We start from the raw sequence: 19458 nt of genomic DNA on the forward strand, positions 1-19458 counted from the left end.
CCAGAGTTGAGTGAAGGGCCAGGGAGATGACGTCTGTTGTGGACCTGTTATGGTGGTAGGCAAACTGTAGTGGATCCAGGTAGTCCGGGAGGCTGGAAATGATTCATGCCAATGACAAGGCTTTCAAAGCACTTCATAATGATGGATATCAGAGCCACCAGATGAATAGCCATTGAGACATGCTGCTTGATTTTTCTTAGATACCAGGATGATGGTCATCTTCCTAAAGCAGATAGGGACCTCAGATTGTTGTAAAGAGAGGTTGAAGGTGTCTGTCAGTATCCCACAGCTGATCTGCACAGGATCTGAGTGTTTGTCCAGGTACCCCATCCAGACCAGTTGCTTTCCATGGATTGACCTTCAAGAAAGCTGCTCTGACAGCTGCAATGGTGACCCCAGTTACAGGTTCATCCAGGATTTCCAGGGTGGAGGGCATAGTCTCGTAGATCTCTTGCTCAAAAGGGACTTAGAATGCATTGAGCTGTTCAGGAAAGGGTGCGTTGGAGCCAACGATTTTGCATGTCTTCATCTTGTAGCCTTTTAAGTCTTGCAGACCTTGCCATAATTAGCAGGGGTGTGTGTGGCTAGCCTGTGACTCTAACTTTGTCCAGCGCTGTCTTTTGGCCTCTTTGATGGATCACCTTAGATCGTATCTGGTTTTTTGTATAGATCAGGGTCACCTGACTTGAAGACCTGGACTTCAGCAAACAGTGGATATCCCTGTTCATCCATGGTTTCCGGCTGGGCAACATGTGGATTTGCTTTTTTGGCACACAGTCTTCTACACACCTACTAATGAAATCAATAACTGTAGTGGCATAGTTGTTCAGGCTGATTGTAGAGTTTTTAAGTACTGACCAGTCACTGACTCCAAGCAGTCCCGTAGGAGATTATCCGATTTCTCAGACCAACATTGCACAACTTTCTTTGATAGATTCTCCCACTTCAGTTTTTGCTTGTAAGCCAGGAGCAGGAACAAGGCCTTGTGGTCTGAGTTGCCAAAGTATGGGCCAGTGATAGAGTGGTAGACATGTTTGATATTTGTGTAGTAGCAGTCCAGGACATTTGGGTCTCTGGTGGAACAGGAGACATGTTGGTGGTAACTTGGTAGTACACTCTTGAGCTTGGTCTGATTGAAGTCCCCAAACTCTGAAACCAAGTGACAACATATCACCAAAAACAACAATTCTGAATTTGTCATCAATTGCATGTCCATCCCAATGCAGGTGCTTTTCACACTTAATCCAACTGGTGTCACTGGAGTTCTGTCTTCCATAGGAGGGTTTCAATCCTCACTCTCCAAAAACACACTTTGGAATCTTTTCCCAAACAATGTTCTCCCTCAGATGTGGGCGGCATGGTAGCACATTGGCTACATTCACAGCTCCAGGGACCTGGGTTCGATTCCTGGCTTGGGTCACTGTCTGTGTGGAGTTTGCACATTCTCCTCGTGTCTGTGTGGGTTTCCTCCAGGTGCTCCGGTTTCCTCCCACAGTCCAAAGATGTGCACGTTAGGTTGATTGGCTATACTAAAATTGCTCCTGAGATGCATAGGTTAGTGGGTAAATGTGTAAGGATATGGGAGTAGGGCCTGGGTGGGATTGTGGTCGGTGCAGACTCGATGGGCCAAATGGCCTCTTTCTGCACTGTAGGGTTTCTATGGCTTCACCAAGGATTCATCTCCAGGGTTTCAACCTCTCCTTCCTGTATTCCTCTGTCTTGGACCACCATGTGTATTCAAACTTCTCCTTTTACACAATCTCTCAGATACCCAGCTTTGCCAATAGAAACCACTGTTCCACACACCCATAGTAACGAATCATCAACCATCTGGTCACCTTGAACCTCTGGCTTTTTGCGAGCGCTCTTCACTCTCCATTCACTTTCTACAGCTTTGCCTTTCTAATGAGGAAGCCTCCCTCTGCTCGTCACGCATAACTTCACTGAACAGAACCTTTTGCAATTCCTGTTTTAGAATCGTAGAATCCCTACAGTACAGAAAGAAGCCATTCGGCCCATTGAGTCTACACCGATCACAATCCCACCCAAGCCCTACCCCCACATCCCTACACATTTTAACCCACTAATCCCTCTGACCTACGCATCTCAGGACACTAAGGGGCAATTTTAGCATAGCCAATCAACCTAACCTGCATATCTTTGGACTGTGGGAGGAAAGTGGAGCAAACCCACGCAGACACAAGGAGAATGTGCAAACTCCACACAGACAGTGACCCAAGCCGGGAATCAAACCAAATGCCCGGAGCTGTGAAGCAGCAGTGCTAACCACTGTGCTACTGTGCCATTTTGGAGTTAGAGCATCATACAACACAGAAAAGGCCCTTCGAGCCTGCACTGAAGTTACTACCACTAAAGGTGCATTAACCTCATTTTCCTACATTTGTCTCATCCAAATATTTTTTTAAATGTTGTAAGGTTTCCAGCCTCCACTACCTTCCAGCAACGCATTCCACATTCCCACCACCCTCTGATTTTTTTTCCTCAAATAATCTCGGAATCTCCTGCCCCTTACTCTATAACTATGCCCCTCGTGATTGACCTCTAACATTTTTGAATGCTAAAAACAGTTCTTTGAGATAATTTTGTTTTCAAAATGTTTAATATTGGAGTGAGGGGATAACCAAAATCATTATACTTATTCCAGAATGCTGGTAATGTCATTGATATAGTCTTGAGCTCAGCATTAATTCTCCAGCATCGAAGAAGTCATGGAGAAGAGTACTGTCCAAACCACAGGAAGAGAAACAATCTGAATAACAGAAGGACATTCCAATGCACAGGTAAAAGAAATCTGAACTCCACTGAAACAGAACTTCAGTTTATTCAGTTGTTTTGAAGCAATGGACTTGGCATCTCTTCAGGGAATAGTAACACTGCAAAGGCACGATTTTGCTGGCCTGCTGTGCTGCTTCAGTAAGGTAAGGGACTAGGAAATGTCAACCGACAGCCAAAAACGGAAATTGGCATTGAAAGGCCGACAACCCGGGGGGGGAGGGGGTGTGGTGGTGGTGGTGTGTATGGGGGTGGTGGAGGCACATGTCAAGCGATCTTCTAGTAAATGGGATATGGGCATGTGCAATCTTGGTGGGATTTGGATCCTCCCCCTCTCCACCCCCCCACTCCACTCCCACCCCCCATCCTCCCCCACACTCCCCACTACCACTATAAATCCCGACGGCTTCTGTGCTACACAGACTGCTGTAAATTTATTCAACTAAGCTTGCCCAAAAAAAACAATGGGAAAATGTCCTGTTTTCTTTTGGAAAAGCATGCCTAATATCATGGGTTCCGTCCTGATGACGGAGCTTCTGGTCTCATTGTTTCAGGGACCTTGCCTCAGATAAGGTCACTGACACCCCACCTGGACGTTGAGATCAAGCCAGGTAAATGGTTTGAACCCCAAAGGCAAGGTAATTCTAAATGTTTTCAATTATAGATAATGTCAACCTTCTCACAATAGAGGCCACTAAAATACATCTAGGAGATGAGCAATGTTGAATGTGGGAGGATACTCTCACCTGTGGAAGCTGGTGGGAATTATAGATGAACATCTCCAGTATTTTGGCTGTCAGCTGACAGTACTTAACTAGGAAACAGCCCACTGATCCTATATATTCTGGTGGTCATTGCACGCATGATCCCAGGAAAGAATTTGACTTATACATGATGTAACTGCTGGGCTTTGCGCTCCAGAGCAATTAGAGGAAAACTGTCTTCTATGATAGAAAAAATGATTGCAATCATAGGATGAAAATATCTTTTAATGTAGCATAATACAATTGCATTTAATCCTTAGAGTGTACCCATGTACTTAAAAGCATAGTATGCATTTCAAACTGTGTTGTAGCAAGTGAGAAAATAATGACAGAATTTTGCATTTGGAAGTTTTAGGTTGCAGAAAAGTGATCAGATTTTTTCCAATAAAAGCAGGAGGAAAATATAACAGTATCCAACAGGACTTTGTACTATGGCTTTCAATAGTTTACTTTAATTCTCATCATGTAATTCTTGACAATCAAGGAAACTACGATAACTGCCTAGATATCTAAATCAATAGTTTTTTTGTTCTCAAGTTTTATTTTACAGCTTAATTACAAAATAAAAACACATTGCTATTTTGCCAAACATACCAGTTTTTTGAATCAAGTAAAAGCTTTTATCATTATTTATATTAATTATAGCTAAAGGAGAGACCAACATATCAACCATTAATCAGCAATAAATTGACTATAGAGATAGATCTGTTGTTTGAGGTCTACTGTAAACTTCCTAAATGAAAAATATTTACTCTACTTAATGAATAGATATCCAATTGATACCGATGATTTACATAAGATCTGTAGAAATAAATGTGATTGTACAATAAACATTTATGACAATGCATTGTATTAAATATTAAAATTTCCCCAGTGTAGGCTACATGGTTTTCTAACAGAATTTTAGATACCCTCAATACTTGATTGAAATGATTTATTGCAATAGGCCACAGTGAGTGCAAGGCATATTCTAATATATTCCTTCTATAATTTCTCATTAACAGTGATTGTACTTATAAAATATTTAAAAATTGTGTAGCTTTAATTCAATATAAAGAAGATATTCAAACTTTCCCTTTGCCTTCAGTTGCATAATTGGTGTCAAGTCTATCTTGAAGGTCACTGCTTTCGGTCATAAACCTTGAAGAAACAGAAAGTACAGATATTGCTACTGTTCTAAACAAAATTCCGGCAATAATCTTGAAACAGCAAGTTCATGGGCACCAATTATGGCAGTTACATTTGGGTTATCCAGCCTCGAAACGTTGGTTCTATTCTTTCTCTACAGATGCTATCAGACCTGCTGAGTTTTTCCAGCACTTTCTGTTTTTGTTTCAGATTCCAGCATCCGCAGTACTTTGCCTTTATCTATAGTGTTAACATCTCATTCGTTTGGATACATCTCAAGTATTGGTGTGCATTGCTGTTGAGAATTCGTGCACAAGCTGAACAACAAAGCTTTCAGTTACACAAGTACAGGAAGCCTCTGAGGAAGGGTCATTTTGGGCTCAAAGTGTTAATTCTTTTCTCTCCCCACAGAGGCTGCCAGACCTGTTGAGTTTTTCTAGAGCTTTCTGCTTTTATTTTAAACTTACCTCTTTGAAACCCAGTCACCAAGGTACACTTAAAGGATCTACCAATTTCCAATGTTATGCTGGCTCCAATTACAGGTTGAAAAAACAGTAACTCAACAGTGTAGGAGATCCCACAATCAACTCTATCCTCTTGCACATGGCTTGCTTTAAAAGGGGCAGAAGGAAGTTGCAATCCTTATAAGCCTAATCAGGATTTGCCAGCTAAGGTCAGGACCTGGGATACCCATTCCCAATCTTACTCTGACCAGTTCTGGCCTTCTGCTATAGTTAAGGTAGGAATCCATGGATGGAGTACAACTCCACATCTAATGACATTAGGAATGTGGCAACACTATTAAAACTGTACAGCTTAAATGAAGTAAATTGAATTAACATCCAGTTATAGTATTACTGCATGAAGCTTTTTATTCTCAGGATTTGAACAGCACTTGTTCAGGTTCATTATATCCCTCAGAAGGTAATGATGACTACCTTTTCTTTTAACCACCTCAATTCCTATGGTAAGGCTGGCTCCCATGATGATATTGGATAGGGAATTCCATGATGTGGCAATTAAAGAGTGATGGCATCTGCCCAAGTCAGGATGTGAAATTGGTGCAGGGAGCTAATTACAGTGACTCAGGCTTGTAGCCAGTGCTGATCATGCTGTTCATTCACTGCATGTCTATTTGGGAGGGCAGACAACCAAGTTTCATAGATTCTGCTTAAAGGCAGTTAGAATCTCTTAAAGGGGAGGTGCACTTTGGCTGCAGGCAACAGGGCGGTTTAAATAGGATACTCGTTCTGCGTTAGGAGATCCTGGTCTGGTAGTGAACAGGAGTTCGGCGATCTTGCACACTCCTACCGTGTTATTCACCAATTGTACTACATTGAGTATGAAATAAGCTTATTCCGTGGCTAAGAATATAGCAAACTTAAAGTGGATTGATGGTTGCAAGAGTTGAATCCATAGCATTTCTTTGAGGATACTGGTTCCGTGCAATCTTAGAGCCCAAATATTTAGAGCGGGATTTTCCGGCTGCACTCACCCTAAAATTGGAAAATCCTGCCCAAGGTCAATGGACCTTTGCATGGTCTGTCCCCTGCCCACTATGATTCCCATGGTGGGCAAGGTGGGAATATTCCCCTGTTTATGTCTGGTGTCTGGATGTTGGATGTATATTTCTATTTTTTTTTCTATCTGTCGCTATATCTTATAATTTTTACAAGTTAGAATATTTACATTTTCCAATTATTAACAACTAAGTGGTAGGTCGAGATTTTCTGTCTCCAAATTGTTTTTAAATTTTACATATGCCGGCTGACAAAATACAAGAATTAGCATCAGGAAACCATTCAACCTCACAAGCCTGCTCTCAATAAGATCATGGCTGATCTGTTTGTGGTTTCAACTCCACTTTCCTGTGGGCCCCACTGCTTGAGTCCCTTGTCAATCAAAAATCTTTCCAACTCAGCGTTGAATATTTTCAGTGTCACAGTCTCCACTGTTTTCTGGGGAAGAGAATTCCATAGACTAGTAACCCTCTGAGGGGAAAGATTTCTCCTCATTTCTGTCTTAAATGAGAGACCTCTCATTTTTCAATTGTGTACCCCAGTTCTTTTAATCTTCTCTTAATTTTGCATAGTTGGACACATGCTCAGCCAGTGAGAAGGACGATATTTAAATGGATCATCCCTATGTACAATTTAGTAGTTTGATTCCTTCTAGCTGTTGCTATCATTCTGCAAGTAAGTGTTTCAAGTTTCAGCTAACGGTGAACAGCGGAGTAACAGGACCATGGAGAGAGCAGGATTAAGTGGGAAATGAAGGAAAGACACAATTCAGCAGCCTCTTTCTGGTTGAAGCACTCATCTGTATGTGATCCCAGTAACCTCATTCCCAAATGTATTGACACATTACCTTCCCTGTGTAATTAGCCATTATATAAATGATAATACAAAAATAAAAGTCACCATGATATAAACATTCCAAACCAAATGGAATCATGTCTTGTGCATTCTCTTTTTACCAGTTTTCCATGTGCTCTTCTGTCCTTGTGTTCCTGCACAGTGCCATAGCACGGCTGGTGGCAGCCTGTTGGGTTTCACTGTGGGAGAATGCAGATAATCCTGCAGGACCATATTGAGCAGCTCTGAGCCCCTGCTATGGACTAGCTGATTGCTAGTGTCCTTGTTGTTGTTTGGCAGGAGGATGAACACTGATTTCTTGACAGAGAACAAGATTTGTGCTCCGTGAAGAAAGTGTCACTTTCCTGAGGCAGTGATTTAGCAATTTTCATGATTTTTCCTTAAGAAACATGATTTTCCCTGAGGAAATGCATGCTGGCTTTCCTTAATGAATCTGCATTTGCTTATGTGATAACTTCTGCAGTGGTATCCTGGAACTGAAATGATTGCCTCTAACAATTGCAATCATCTTTGCTTTCCAATGGAGAATTTTCCCCAGATTCCTTTTAACTTCAGTTTTGCTGGGGCTCCTTGATGCAATACTCAGTGAAAAGCAGCTCTGACATCAAAGGCAGTCATTCTCTTCTGACTGCTAGAATGCAGCTTTTTTGCTCATGTTTGTGCTAAGGCTGTGATGAGTCTTGAGCTGAATGACCTTGTGGAACTCAAATTGGGAATCAGTTCGCAGGTTATTGAGGAGCAAGTGTTTATTGTTAGCAAGGTTGATGACACCTTCCATCACTTTGTTGAGGATTGAGACTAGGCTAATGGGGTGTGCTTGACCAGATTGGATTGCTGAAGACAGGATATGCCTGGGAAATTTTCCAAACTGTCAGGTACTGGCCAGTGCTGCCCTTGTACTGGAACAGTTTGGCTATGGGTGTATTTAGTTCTGGAGCACGAGCCCTGAGTCGTACGGCTGGAATGTTGTTAAAATCTATAGCTTTTGCAGTATCCAGTGAATGCAACCATTTCTTCATAACCCACAGTCATGAATTGAATTTGCTGAAGTTTTTTTATATTCATTCATGGGACCTGGGCATCACTGGCTGGCCAGCATTTATTGCCCACCCCTAGTTGCCCTTAGAGAGGAGTTGAGAGTCAACTACACAGTTGTGGCCCTGGAGTCATACGTTGGCCAGATCAGGTAAGGACAGCAGTTTTCCTACCTAAAGGACTTAGTGAACCAGATGGCTTTATATATATGATGCTGGAGACCTCAGGAGAAAGCTGAGTTGGATCATTCACTTGGCAGATCTGGCTGAAGTTGTTCACAAATATTTCAGCCTTGTATTTTGCATTCACTTGCTGGGCTCCACCGCAATTGAGGATGATAATGTTCATGGGGCCTCATCTGCTGGTTAGATGTTTAACTGCTCATGAGTGAATGTGGCACTAGTTCTGATATGATCCATCAGCTGTGGGATTGCTTAGTCCACCTTCTGCATGCTGCTTCTGCTGTTAAACATGCACGTAGTGTTGTGTTGTAGCTTCACCAGGTTAGCAGCTCATTTTTAAGCTGGTGTTGCTCTTGACATCTTCTGCTTAATTCCTCAGTTGAACCAAGATTGATTGGTTTAATAATAATGAATATGAAATACAATTCTGCTACAGCAGAGGGTCCACAGCACCTGTTGGATGCCCAATTTTAACCTGTTAGATTTGTTCTGAATATATCCTATTTAGCACAGTTGTAGTGTCACACATTGCAATACAGCATATCCACAGTGTGAAAACAGGACTTTACCTCCGCAAGGACTGTGTGATAATCATTCCTTTCAATACCATCATAGACAGATGCATCAGTAACAGGTAGATTGGTGAGGACAAAGTCAAATTGATTTTTCCCTCTTGTTGGTTCTCTCCTCAGCTGCCACTGACCCAGCATAGGAGATATCTCCTTCAGTAATGCTGCTTTAGGGCCACATTTGGTGATGGACATTGAGGCAAATCCTGTCTTCAGCAATCCAATCTGACCAAGCACACCCCATTAGCTAGTCTCAATCCTCAACAGATTAGATTCTGTGGCCTTGTTAGCCTCAGTACTTCTTCCGAGGGGTGTTGAACATTGAGGAGTTCCTATTCATCAGCTTAGGTAGGTTGTCAACAGCAGAAGGTTTCCTTGCCCATGTTTGACTGATGCCGTGAGACTTAATGAGGACTTGAGTCAATATTGAAGACTCCCAGGACACTTCCTCCCAACTGTATGCCAGGATACAGCACTAGGTTATATGTCTGTCTTGCTAGTGTGACAACGGAGGGATGGTGATGGAGGAGTTTGGAGCGGAAAGGAGTAATTCAATGGGCATGATTATGTTAGGCTGTCTCTTAATTAGTCTGTGGGACAGCTCTAATGCATTTTCATTGCAGTTTTGATACAACTGAATTGTTTGCTGGCCCATGTCAGAGGGTAGTTAAGAGTCAACCACATTGCTGTGGACCCAGAGTCACATAGATGCCAGACCAGATCAAGAGGGCAGATTTCATTCCCTAAAGCAGTCATTCTCAACTGGGGATCCACAGTCTGTGAGTTAGTTTTAAGGTTTTCACCAATGTGTGAATAAAAGTAGTTCCTTATTTTAGCTAATGAAATATGGTGAAAGACATGTTTAAATGGCAAAGTGCCATACTGCAGTATTTGAGGTCAGGGGAAAGTGGACCGCTTCTATTAGTAGCAGCCAGGATTTTCACAAAGGTGAGTCACTGTGAAGTAGTACCTGAAGGTGATGAGCACACTTGGAGACAGTGGTACACAAAGCAATGCGAGCAACTCTCCTGGAGACAATAAGGCCATGACTTCTAGATAAATTTCAGTCTTGCTTTGTTCATCCATGTTGGAAAATTGAAAATATGTTGACCCACTTGGGGTGGGAATGATGGCAGGGGTATTGGTAAGAAATATTTTGATTCTTGAGATGTGGATTAAGCTGGCATTACTGACATTCATAATAAACAATCTGTTGCACGCTCTGGGCTACAAGCCCCATTAATGAAGCTAAGCTGCCACCTTCTGTCAAATCACTGCTGAAAATCCACTATTCCTGCAGCATTGGAAGTGTTAGTTCTATTAAGTTTGACCTGTTTGCGTGAAGTAGCAACGATACCAATGGAAACAAAGTGCAGGCCAGTAAGTAAGTACCGACCAGCTGATGTGTGTATGCTTGTTAATAATACCTCCACATCTGAACAGGATTGTTGCTCAGCACCAGGACAAAGTTTCATGTTAAGTAATTAAAATAAAAATATTAATAAATGTGTGTTTAATTGTAGAACTATTTTTATAGAGAAAACAGGTGAGTTAATTTTGATAACAGGATGGATTGGGGGTGGGCAGGACATTGAGATAGGAGGGTGTGATCTAGGGATCAAAATAGCTAAGAAACCTGCGTGTAAAGGCCATTAATGGACCAGATAAGTTTTCATGACAATCCAGATGTTTCATCGTCACCATTACCAATGGTTGCTTTGTTCAGACTTAATTAAATCCATAACTGAAATAACAGGATTTAAATTCCTGTCTCTGAATTAACAATCCAGGCTCCTGGATCCCCAATCTGATAACATAACCACTGTGCTACCATACCCGATATCCTGTCCATCTTTTGCTGGTCTGGTTAGATACAAGTGATATGCTTGGCCATTTCAGAAGTCAGTTTAAAAGTCAAGCATGGTATAGGAATCATACATAGGTCAGCCCTGAGAAGACATTGGCCAAGATTTTCCTGCCCCTGAACAGCAAATGCGGTGAGCTTGTCAAAAGTCCATTGACTTTGGCAGGACTGGATGATCCCACAGGCAGATGGGCCAGAAAATCCCACCCACTGAGTTTCCCTCTTTAAAGAACATTAGGGAATCGATTTATTTTCAACACCAGTTAGGTTGTACCTATATTCTAACTGAATTCAAAATCTCAAATTGCCCTGGAAAGAAGCATGGTGGGATTATGACCATTAGGAGGTTTTGTGGCATAGCGAGTGGTGCCTCTGAGCCAGAGCTCAGGGTTCAAGTCCCACCTCAGAGCTTGATGGCCAAGGAAGGAGCATTCATAGTGTGGTCAAACAGGTTATACGCCAACATACAAATCCTTTCAAAATGCCAATGGCAGGTGATAAATGTAAGAGAGACTTCTGGTCAGCCACACTTGATGTGAGTGGCGCCCCTCGAACTATAGGCCCTTGGTGATAGACTAGTCAACTGTTCTGGGAATAACTAGCTAAGGAAACAGACAAAAATTTACTTTAGTGCACCACTAGGTGCAGGAAGAGAACTGGAATTGGAACATGACCTATCTATTTTGATGCAGACATTTGTCAATGGCCGTCCGAAAATCCAAGAAACAATATTATAAGGACTTCCATCTCCTACTTTATTTATACTTGAGTGATCTGACAGGGAATTTTACAAGGACTGCAGCAAACCTCAGAGAATAATAAAAATAAATTTCTATAGAAATGTATGTGTGGCCTTTAAATCCTAACACCTGGCTCGGTTCCAGATTTCACCAACCCCAACTCCCTCCAGTTACCTCCTCTCTATACAAAACCTACAGGTGCCTTTCAGTACTGGCCCAAATGTTACAATTCACTCTCCATGTGGAAATCAAACCTTGGAATGAATCTGACTGCCTGGTAAGGACTTTGTTGGGCAGTGAGAGAGATCCACCAATCAGCAGCCCAAAGTCTATCCAAAGTGAACAGCATCTTCAGTGCATTAGGCAGCGCAGTTGTACCATGATTGTTACATATCCATTAATATTGGGTAGGTTGGGTTCAACTATTATTGTAACTTTATTCACCATATTACCTCATACGCATTGGGTGTCTGTAACTTATTAACTCTCTTATTAACCCAGTGCTCATGCTTTAGCTCTCGCTTGTATGCTTGTTTTCCCCATTTCATTTTAACTTCTTTGAAATCTTAATTCTTTTGGACATATTCTCCGCTGCTAGTTTTTCTGTATTTCTTTAACATGAATACATATTGAATTCATTTTGTTATCGTGAGTTGAACCGTATTTCCACAATCCATATGACAGCATGGCAATGATTTTCCTGGCATGCTCTGAATGGTGCTGGACAGGTACAAGACACTCAAATGCATTGCATATGTCTAGGCCAAGTTTTGGCTGGTTATTGTGTCTGAGTTCATGGATATGGCCCATGGCACATCTGCTTGAGTGTTCTCCCCTGGAGAGCCATATTGTTTCAAAACAGTAAAACAAAATGGGACACAGCTGTACATGCAGCTATCAGTCTCGGTTTCAGCATTCTGAATTCTGTCCTTCAAAACAGAGAAAGCATCCTGATGCTGCTGCATTTGAAGGATGTGGCCTCACTTGTGACCCTCTCCAACTTCTGCACAGTTTGGGGAAGAAATCAGGTGCGTAGGCATGTTACTCATTGAACACCCTTTTCCTAGGACTGCAGTCTGTGGCCTCCTCAGCCAAAGGAACCCAACTCCACAGCCTCAGCAGAAAACAGGAGTGTGTTCAGCCATTCTCTGCTCCTCCCATTCCCTTGTGCTCCAGGAGCCACTTGCTCCAATATCTTTATTCTATTTACATCCTTGGGATGACAGTGTCAGCAGCAGTAAGTTTCCTCCCTTTGCCACTCCCAAAAGACTTGAATTCCCTTGTTGCACAAAGGTTGTGCTCATGCCTATTATGCTCATAGACTGATTCTGGAAATTACAGCACAATCAATGGACCAAAGTGCTCAATGAATACTTTACTTTGGTATTCGCGGTGGAAAAAGATCTTGGTGGTTGTAGTGCAGGCTTGCGGTGGACTGAAGAACTTGAATATGTGGACATTAAGAAAGAGGATGTGTTGGAGCTTTTGAATCACATCAAGATAGATGAGTCGCCGGGATCGGATGGGATGTATCCCAGGTTACTGTGGGAGGTGAGGGAAGAGATTGCAGAGTCTCTGGTGATGATCTTTGCGTCATCGATGGAGACAGGCGAAGTCCAGAGGACTGGAGGATTGCAGATGTGGTTCCTATATTTAAGAAAAGGAATAGAGATAGCCCAGGAAATTATCAACCGGTGAGTCTGACCTCAGTGGTTGGTAAGTTGATGGAAAAGATCCTGAGAGACAGGATTTCTGAACATTTAGAGAAGTATAGTAGGATTAAAAGTAGTCAGCACAGCTTTGTCAAAGGCAGATCGTGCCTTATGAGCCTGGTTGAGTTTTTTGAAAATGTGACTAAACACATTGACGAAGGAAGAGCGGCGGATTTGGTTGATATGGACTTCAGCAAGGCGTTAGATAAGGTCCCCCATGCAAGGCTTATTGAGAAAGTGAGGGGGCATGGGATCCAAGGGGACATTGTTTTGTGGATCCAGAACTGGCTTGCCCGCAGAAGGCAGAGTGTGGTTGTAGATGGGCCTTTTTCTGCATGGAGGTTGGTCACCAGTGGAGTGCCCCAGGGATCTGTTCTGGGACCCTTGCTCTTTGTGATTTTTATAAATGACCTGGGTGAGGAAGTGGAGGGATGGGTTGGTAAGTTTGCCGATGACACGAAGGTCAGAGGTGTTGTGGATAGTTTGGAGGGATGTCAGAAATTGCAGCGCGACGTAGATAGGATGCAAGACTGTGCGGAGAAGTGGCAGATGGATTTCAACACGGATAAATGTGTAGTGGTACATCTTGGCAGGTCCAATGGGATGAAGGAATATAATATTAAGGGTAAGACTCTTAGCAGTGTGGAAGATCAGAAGATCTTGGGGTCCGGGTTCATAGGACTCTCAAAAAGGCTTTGCAGGTAGAGGATGTGGTTAAGAAGGCGTATGGTGTACTGGCCTTCATTAATCCAGGGATTGAGTTTAGGAGTTGGGAGATCATGCTGCAGCTGTATAAGACCCTGGTCAAACCCCACTTGGAGCACTCAGTTTTGGTTGCCTCATTACAAGAAGGATGTGGAAGCCATTGAAAGGATGCAGAGGAGATTTACAAGGATGTTATCTGGATTGGGTGGCATGCCTTATGAGGATAGGTTGAGAGAGCTTAGTCTTTTCCCCATGGAGAGACGAAGGATGAGAGGTTGAGAGGTATTGATCGGGTGAATTCTCAGAGGCTTTTTCCCAGGGCTGAAATGGCTGCCACAAGAGGACACAGGTTTAAGGTGCTGGGGAGTAGGTACAGAGGAGATATCAGGGGTAAGTTTTTCACTCAGAGGGTGGTGGGTGAGTGGAATCGGCTGCCGTTGGTGGTGGTGGAGGCAAATTTGATGGGGTCCTTTAAGAGACTTCTGGATGAGTACATGAGACTTAATAGGATTGAGGGTTATATGTAAGCCTGGTAGGTAGAGATATGATCGGTGCAACTTGTGGGCCGAAAGGCCTGTTTGTACTGTAGTTTTTCTATGATTCTGTGATTCTAATTTACTGATAGGTAGAAATCACCCTTTTCCAGAACTACTGCAGATGAAAAAACAATCAAAATGAATATACTCAGAAATGTGTTTCAGGCATTTGTGTTAATGTTCACCTCCTTGGAAAGAGTGGCCACTTACATGGAGAATCAGGTGCAGTATGCCTGCTCTGTGCAATGAGCTGCAGACTTAATTTGTCACTTTAAATAGGATGGGGGGGAAACCTCAGTACCTCAGCTCTTGGGCTGCAGGGAAGTCCAGGTACACCATGAGAAGAAAGATGGAAAAAGAACACCTGGAAGTGGAGTTTCTTCTCAATTAATCATGCCCTTTATCTCAAGTCTCCCTTATCCAGTCATTCAACTGTTTCCTCCCATTAACTTTGGACAATAGCTTTGGGGAAAATGGCATTACCAGAGTGGAAGACAAATGATGAGCTGGAGAATTTCTGACTGTGAAATGATTTATGCTTTAGGAGCAGCATTGTGATTACAATTGATTCAACACTGTTGTGGCATTAGGCTTCATGACCTTAGATTAGCTGAATCTTGCATGGATGAGTGTGGGCTTCACTGGCAGCTACATGAGTAACTGCAAGAATCTTGGACACAACAGACTTCTTCTCATGTTGCTGGTACTTCTCCTCTTCATCTTTCTCCTTCTCTCTGTACCTCCCGAGAATACAGACCAGTCATCGTCATTCCCCTCCTGAATCTCCAGTCCTTTCTGTCACACAGTTTTGTGCAAAATACATCAGGCCACAACAATTCTGGACATTCTTGTGGGTACAAAATGAAGGATGCCCCAGCTCTGTCCAGATACCTGAAATCACACTTTCAGCTTGCTCTTTGATCACTCGAGCTTATATTGCTCCAGTTGTATTTTCTCTTTGCATCAGTGGTTTAGTCCATTACAGGTATCATCAACCATGTCCTTAGATAGCCTTGATTAAAGTTTATTTATTAGTCACAAGTAGGCATACATTAATACTGCTATGAAGTTATTGTGAAAATTGTCTAGTCACCACAATCCAGTGGCTGTTCAGGTACACTGAGGAAGAGTTTAGCATGGTCAATGTACCTAACCAGCACGTTTTTCAGACTGTGGGAAGAAACCGGAGCACCCAGAGGAAACCCACGTCATCATGGGGAGAACATGCAGACTTCAGACAGATAGTGACCCAAGCTGGGAATTGAACCTGGGTCCCTGGCACTGTGAGGCAGCAGTGCTAGCCACTGTGCCACCATGTCACCCGTCTCCAAAGGGGCAGCTGCTGACTCTGAAGATGCAAAGACTGGTACATCATGTGACTCATAAAAGTCAAGCTGTACGTGGTTCATTGATATTTGCAAGGAGTGATGTGCATTCATGCACAGGCACTCATTCTTGCACACAGAAGGAAGGTGATTGAGCCTTGCACCTTTTCTGAAGTACCCGGAAACCTGGGGAGCCGATAGTTCCTCACTGCTTTCTCAATGCCAACACCTCAATCTGAATTGGTTTGCCAAACAATCAACCCTTTTCTCCTGAGATGAGATTTGTCCTGAGATGAGTGCATGAAGGGAAGCTTCAGCAACATGTCTCTCTTTTTAGTAATACTCAATTCTGTCACTGGTCATCTGGGAGACTCCCACTTTTACAAGGCCAATGGCCAAGTATTCTGCTGCCTTCTACAAGCTTGCTCCATCTTCAGGATAATTACAGCTGATCATACATTTCAACTCCACTTTTCCCATTTGCTTGTGATACCCCTTGATTCTCTGAGGGACTAAAAATCTGTCTGTCAGCCTTTAATGACGGAGCATTCACAACTCCCTGGAGTTGAGAATTCCAAAGATTCACAACCCTTTGCGTGAAGAAATGTTTCCTCATCTCTGTCCTAACTGATTGTCCCCTTATCCTGAGATGGCCCTCCAGTGTTAGTATCCATAGAATATATGTAGAAGGAGGCCATTTGGTCCATCGAGTCTGCAATTGACTCTCTGAAAAAATCTGTCATGCCATCCAATCCCATAACCCTGCACATTTATCATGGCTAATCCACCTAACATACGCATCTTTGGACACTAAGTGGCAATTTAGCATGGCCAATGCACCTAAACTGCACATCTTTGGACTGTGTGATGAACTGGAACACACGGAGGAAACCCACGCAGACATGGGGAGAACAGGCAAACTCCACACACACAGTGACCCAAGACTAGAATTGAACCTGGATGTCTGACACTGTGCTGGCCTTAGATTCCCTAGTCTGGGGAAACAGCCTCTCAGCATTTACCCTTCAGTATCTTGTACATTTAGTAAGGTAAAGATTCTGCCTTTGTGTGGATTAGGAAAAAGGCAGCAAAATTTTGGATGAGCTGTAAGTGTAAGGATGGGAGGACAGCCAAAAGCACTGGAATAATCCAGTCTGGAAGTGATAGGTTACCTATAAACTTGCTGGAGGTAGTAAGATTGATCTCCAATTACTGACTGCTTCTCTGAGTGCCTCAGGTTGTCTTGACGTAGGCAGTTATGTCTATTCTTGCTAATGTAGTGACTGAATTTCAACACCATCATTCACCAGGTAAGATAATCCTCTATATCCCTCGGCAGTGAATGTCGATAAATCTCAATGATAAAGACATATTTACTGAATAGTTAACTTCCTTTCAGACTCTGTGTGAACTATATCAGTCTAACTAAACATTAAGAGCTCACAGTTAGAGTATAAGAAATGCTAAAGCATAAGCATCTCAAAACATTAACATCAATGTTGATTTTCCTCACCTCATTATAAAACTGCTGCCATATAAAATCAGTAGTGCCCCTACTGCTCTGGAATTGCCTGTAAGAATGTTGTGAGGGGATTGCACAGCATCAGCCACAATGGAGAACACATATAGGCTTACAAAAATACAGCAGTTTAACAGTAAAACTGTGACTTTCATTATCTGGTTACAGACTCTCCTGTATCTGAAGTAGGATTACAAAGGGCTGCAATGAGAGACCTGCATTCCACCATATCGCCAATCTGTAAGAGCACGCAGTGAAAGGGGGACTCAGCTGAAGACTTCATGCTTTTTATCGTTAGTGCAGTATCTCTGGTAGTGCAGGCAAATGTCACCTTTTAAAGTAGCATTCCAAGCTGCGAGAAGCAGTAGTGCTGCATCATTTTGATTATTCAGCCGCCATCAAAGTTGGGCAATCCCACTGGCAGTAATATAAAGAGTGGAAATGTTCTCTTGTGTCTTAGGTCTCTATGAATTATATACTCACATTTGTCTGAACCTAAATCCACACCTTCACTGTCAGTATCACTTGGTAATGTCCATGGCTGGCGAGTAACTAACAACTGTTGAAAGGATGCATCCTAAAAAAATTAAAATATACTTTAGAATCTATGCACCTATTAAGATTAAAACAATATCAAAATGATAATACTATTATATTTGTATTTAACAACTGTAATCATGGGAAATTTATTTATATAACTGTTAACTTTTGTATTTGTACTAAACTGCAAAACATTACAATCATCTTATTTTCATCCTCAGGCTGGCATTTTAAAAAAATGTAAGAAGTTTGGGAACAAATCTAGCGTCCAAATATTTCATGGAAGCCATTCATGCCAAGTCAGTCAGGAAATAGGTGACAAACTCAATCAATTCCCTAAAATAAGCTAGTTTATTATCACCACAACCTATCTATGTCTGCGAGACATAGATAGGATGCAGGACTGGGCGGAGAAGTGGCAGACGGACTTCAACCCGGATAAGTGTGTGGTGGTTCATTCTGGCAGGTAAAATAGGATGAAGGAATATAATATTAAGGTTAAGACTCTTAGCAGTGTGGAAGATCAGAAGGACCTTGGGGTCTGAGTTCATAGGACTCTCAAATCGGCTTCGCAGGTAGAGGATGTGGTTAAGAAGGCATATGGTGTACTGGCCTTGATCAATCGAGGGATTGAGTTTAGGAGTCAGCAGATAATGCTACAGCTGTATAAGACCCTGGTCAGACCCCACTTGGAGTACTGTGCTCAGTTCTGGTCACCTCATTACAAGAAGGATGTGGAAGCCATGGAAAGGGTGCAGAGGAGATTTACAAGGATGTTGCCTGGATTGGGTGGTATGCCTTATGAGGATAGGTTGAGAGAGCTCGGCCTTTTCTCCTTAGAGAGACGAAGGATGAGAGGTGACCTGATAGAGGTGTATAAGATGTTGAGAGGTGTTGATTGGGTGGATTCTCAGAGGCTTTTTCCCAGGGCTGAAATGGCTGCCACAAAAGGACACGGGTTTAGGGTGCTGGGGAGTAGGTACAGTGGAGATGTAAGGGGTAAGTTTTTCACTCAGAGGGTGGTGGATGCGTGGAATCGGCTGCTGGCGGTGGAGGCGGATTCGATAGGGCCTTTTGAGAGACTTCTGGATGAGTACATGGGAGTTACTAGGATTGAGGGTTATAGGTAAGTCTAGTAGGTAGAGATATGATCGGTGCAACTTGTGGGCCGAAGGGCCTGTTTGTGCTGTAGCTTTTCTATGTTCTATGTTCTAACCCTTACCTTCCCTAACATAAGAATGCCATGTTGATATTTAGGAAAAGCTAAGAGCTAGGGTGGGCAGGATGGCACAGTAGTTAGCACTGTTGCCTCACAGCACCAGGGACCCAGCTTCAATTCCGGCTTCGGGTCACTGTCTATGTGGAGTTTGCACATTCTCTTCGTGTCTGCGTGGGTTTCCTCGGGTGCTCCAATTACCTCCACAGTCCAAAGATGTGTGGGTTATGTTGACTGGCTGTGCTAAATTGATTCTAATGTCAGGGGATTAGAAGGGTAAATATGTGGGGTTATGTGAATAGGGCCTGGGTGAGATTGTGGTCGGTGCAGGTTCAATAGGGTGAATGACGTCCTTCTGCACTGTAGGGATTCTATGATTCTATTTTATGAACTTAAATTTACATAGTATCTCATCGCAAAGTATTTTACAACTAATTAATTAGGCCAACACTTAC

General features: G+C 42.7%; 1 protein-coding gene across 2 annotated transcripts in view; it reads right to left on the reverse strand.

Annotated features, from left to right (window-relative positions):
* Window positions 1-3706: 3706 nt before the first annotated feature.
* The window catches only part of c8h8orf34 (chromosome 8 C8orf34 homolog), a 376587-nt gene continuing 360835 nt past the window's right edge, over window positions 3707-19458 (reverse strand). For both annotated transcript variants that reach the window (XM_080194886.1, XM_080194885.1), the window contains 2 exons: window positions 17731-17824; window positions 3707-4697 (listed from right to left, as the gene is read on the reverse strand). In XM_080194886.1, the coding sequence (XP_080051012.1) occupies window positions 4690-4697; window positions 17731-17824 (102 nt within the window). In that variant the 3' untranslated portion in view covers window positions 3707-4689. The remainder of the gene's footprint in view (window positions 4698-17730; window positions 17825-19458) is intronic.

Source organism: Carcharhinus amblyrhynchos, chromosome 8 (assembly GCF_965287045.1).
Source record: "Carcharhinus amblyrhynchos chromosome 8, sCarAmb.v2.hapA, whole genome shotgun sequence".
In the NCBI taxonomy this organism is placed as follows: Eukaryota; Metazoa; Chordata; class Chondrichthyes; order Carcharhiniformes; family Carcharhinidae; genus Carcharhinus; species Carcharhinus amblyrhynchos.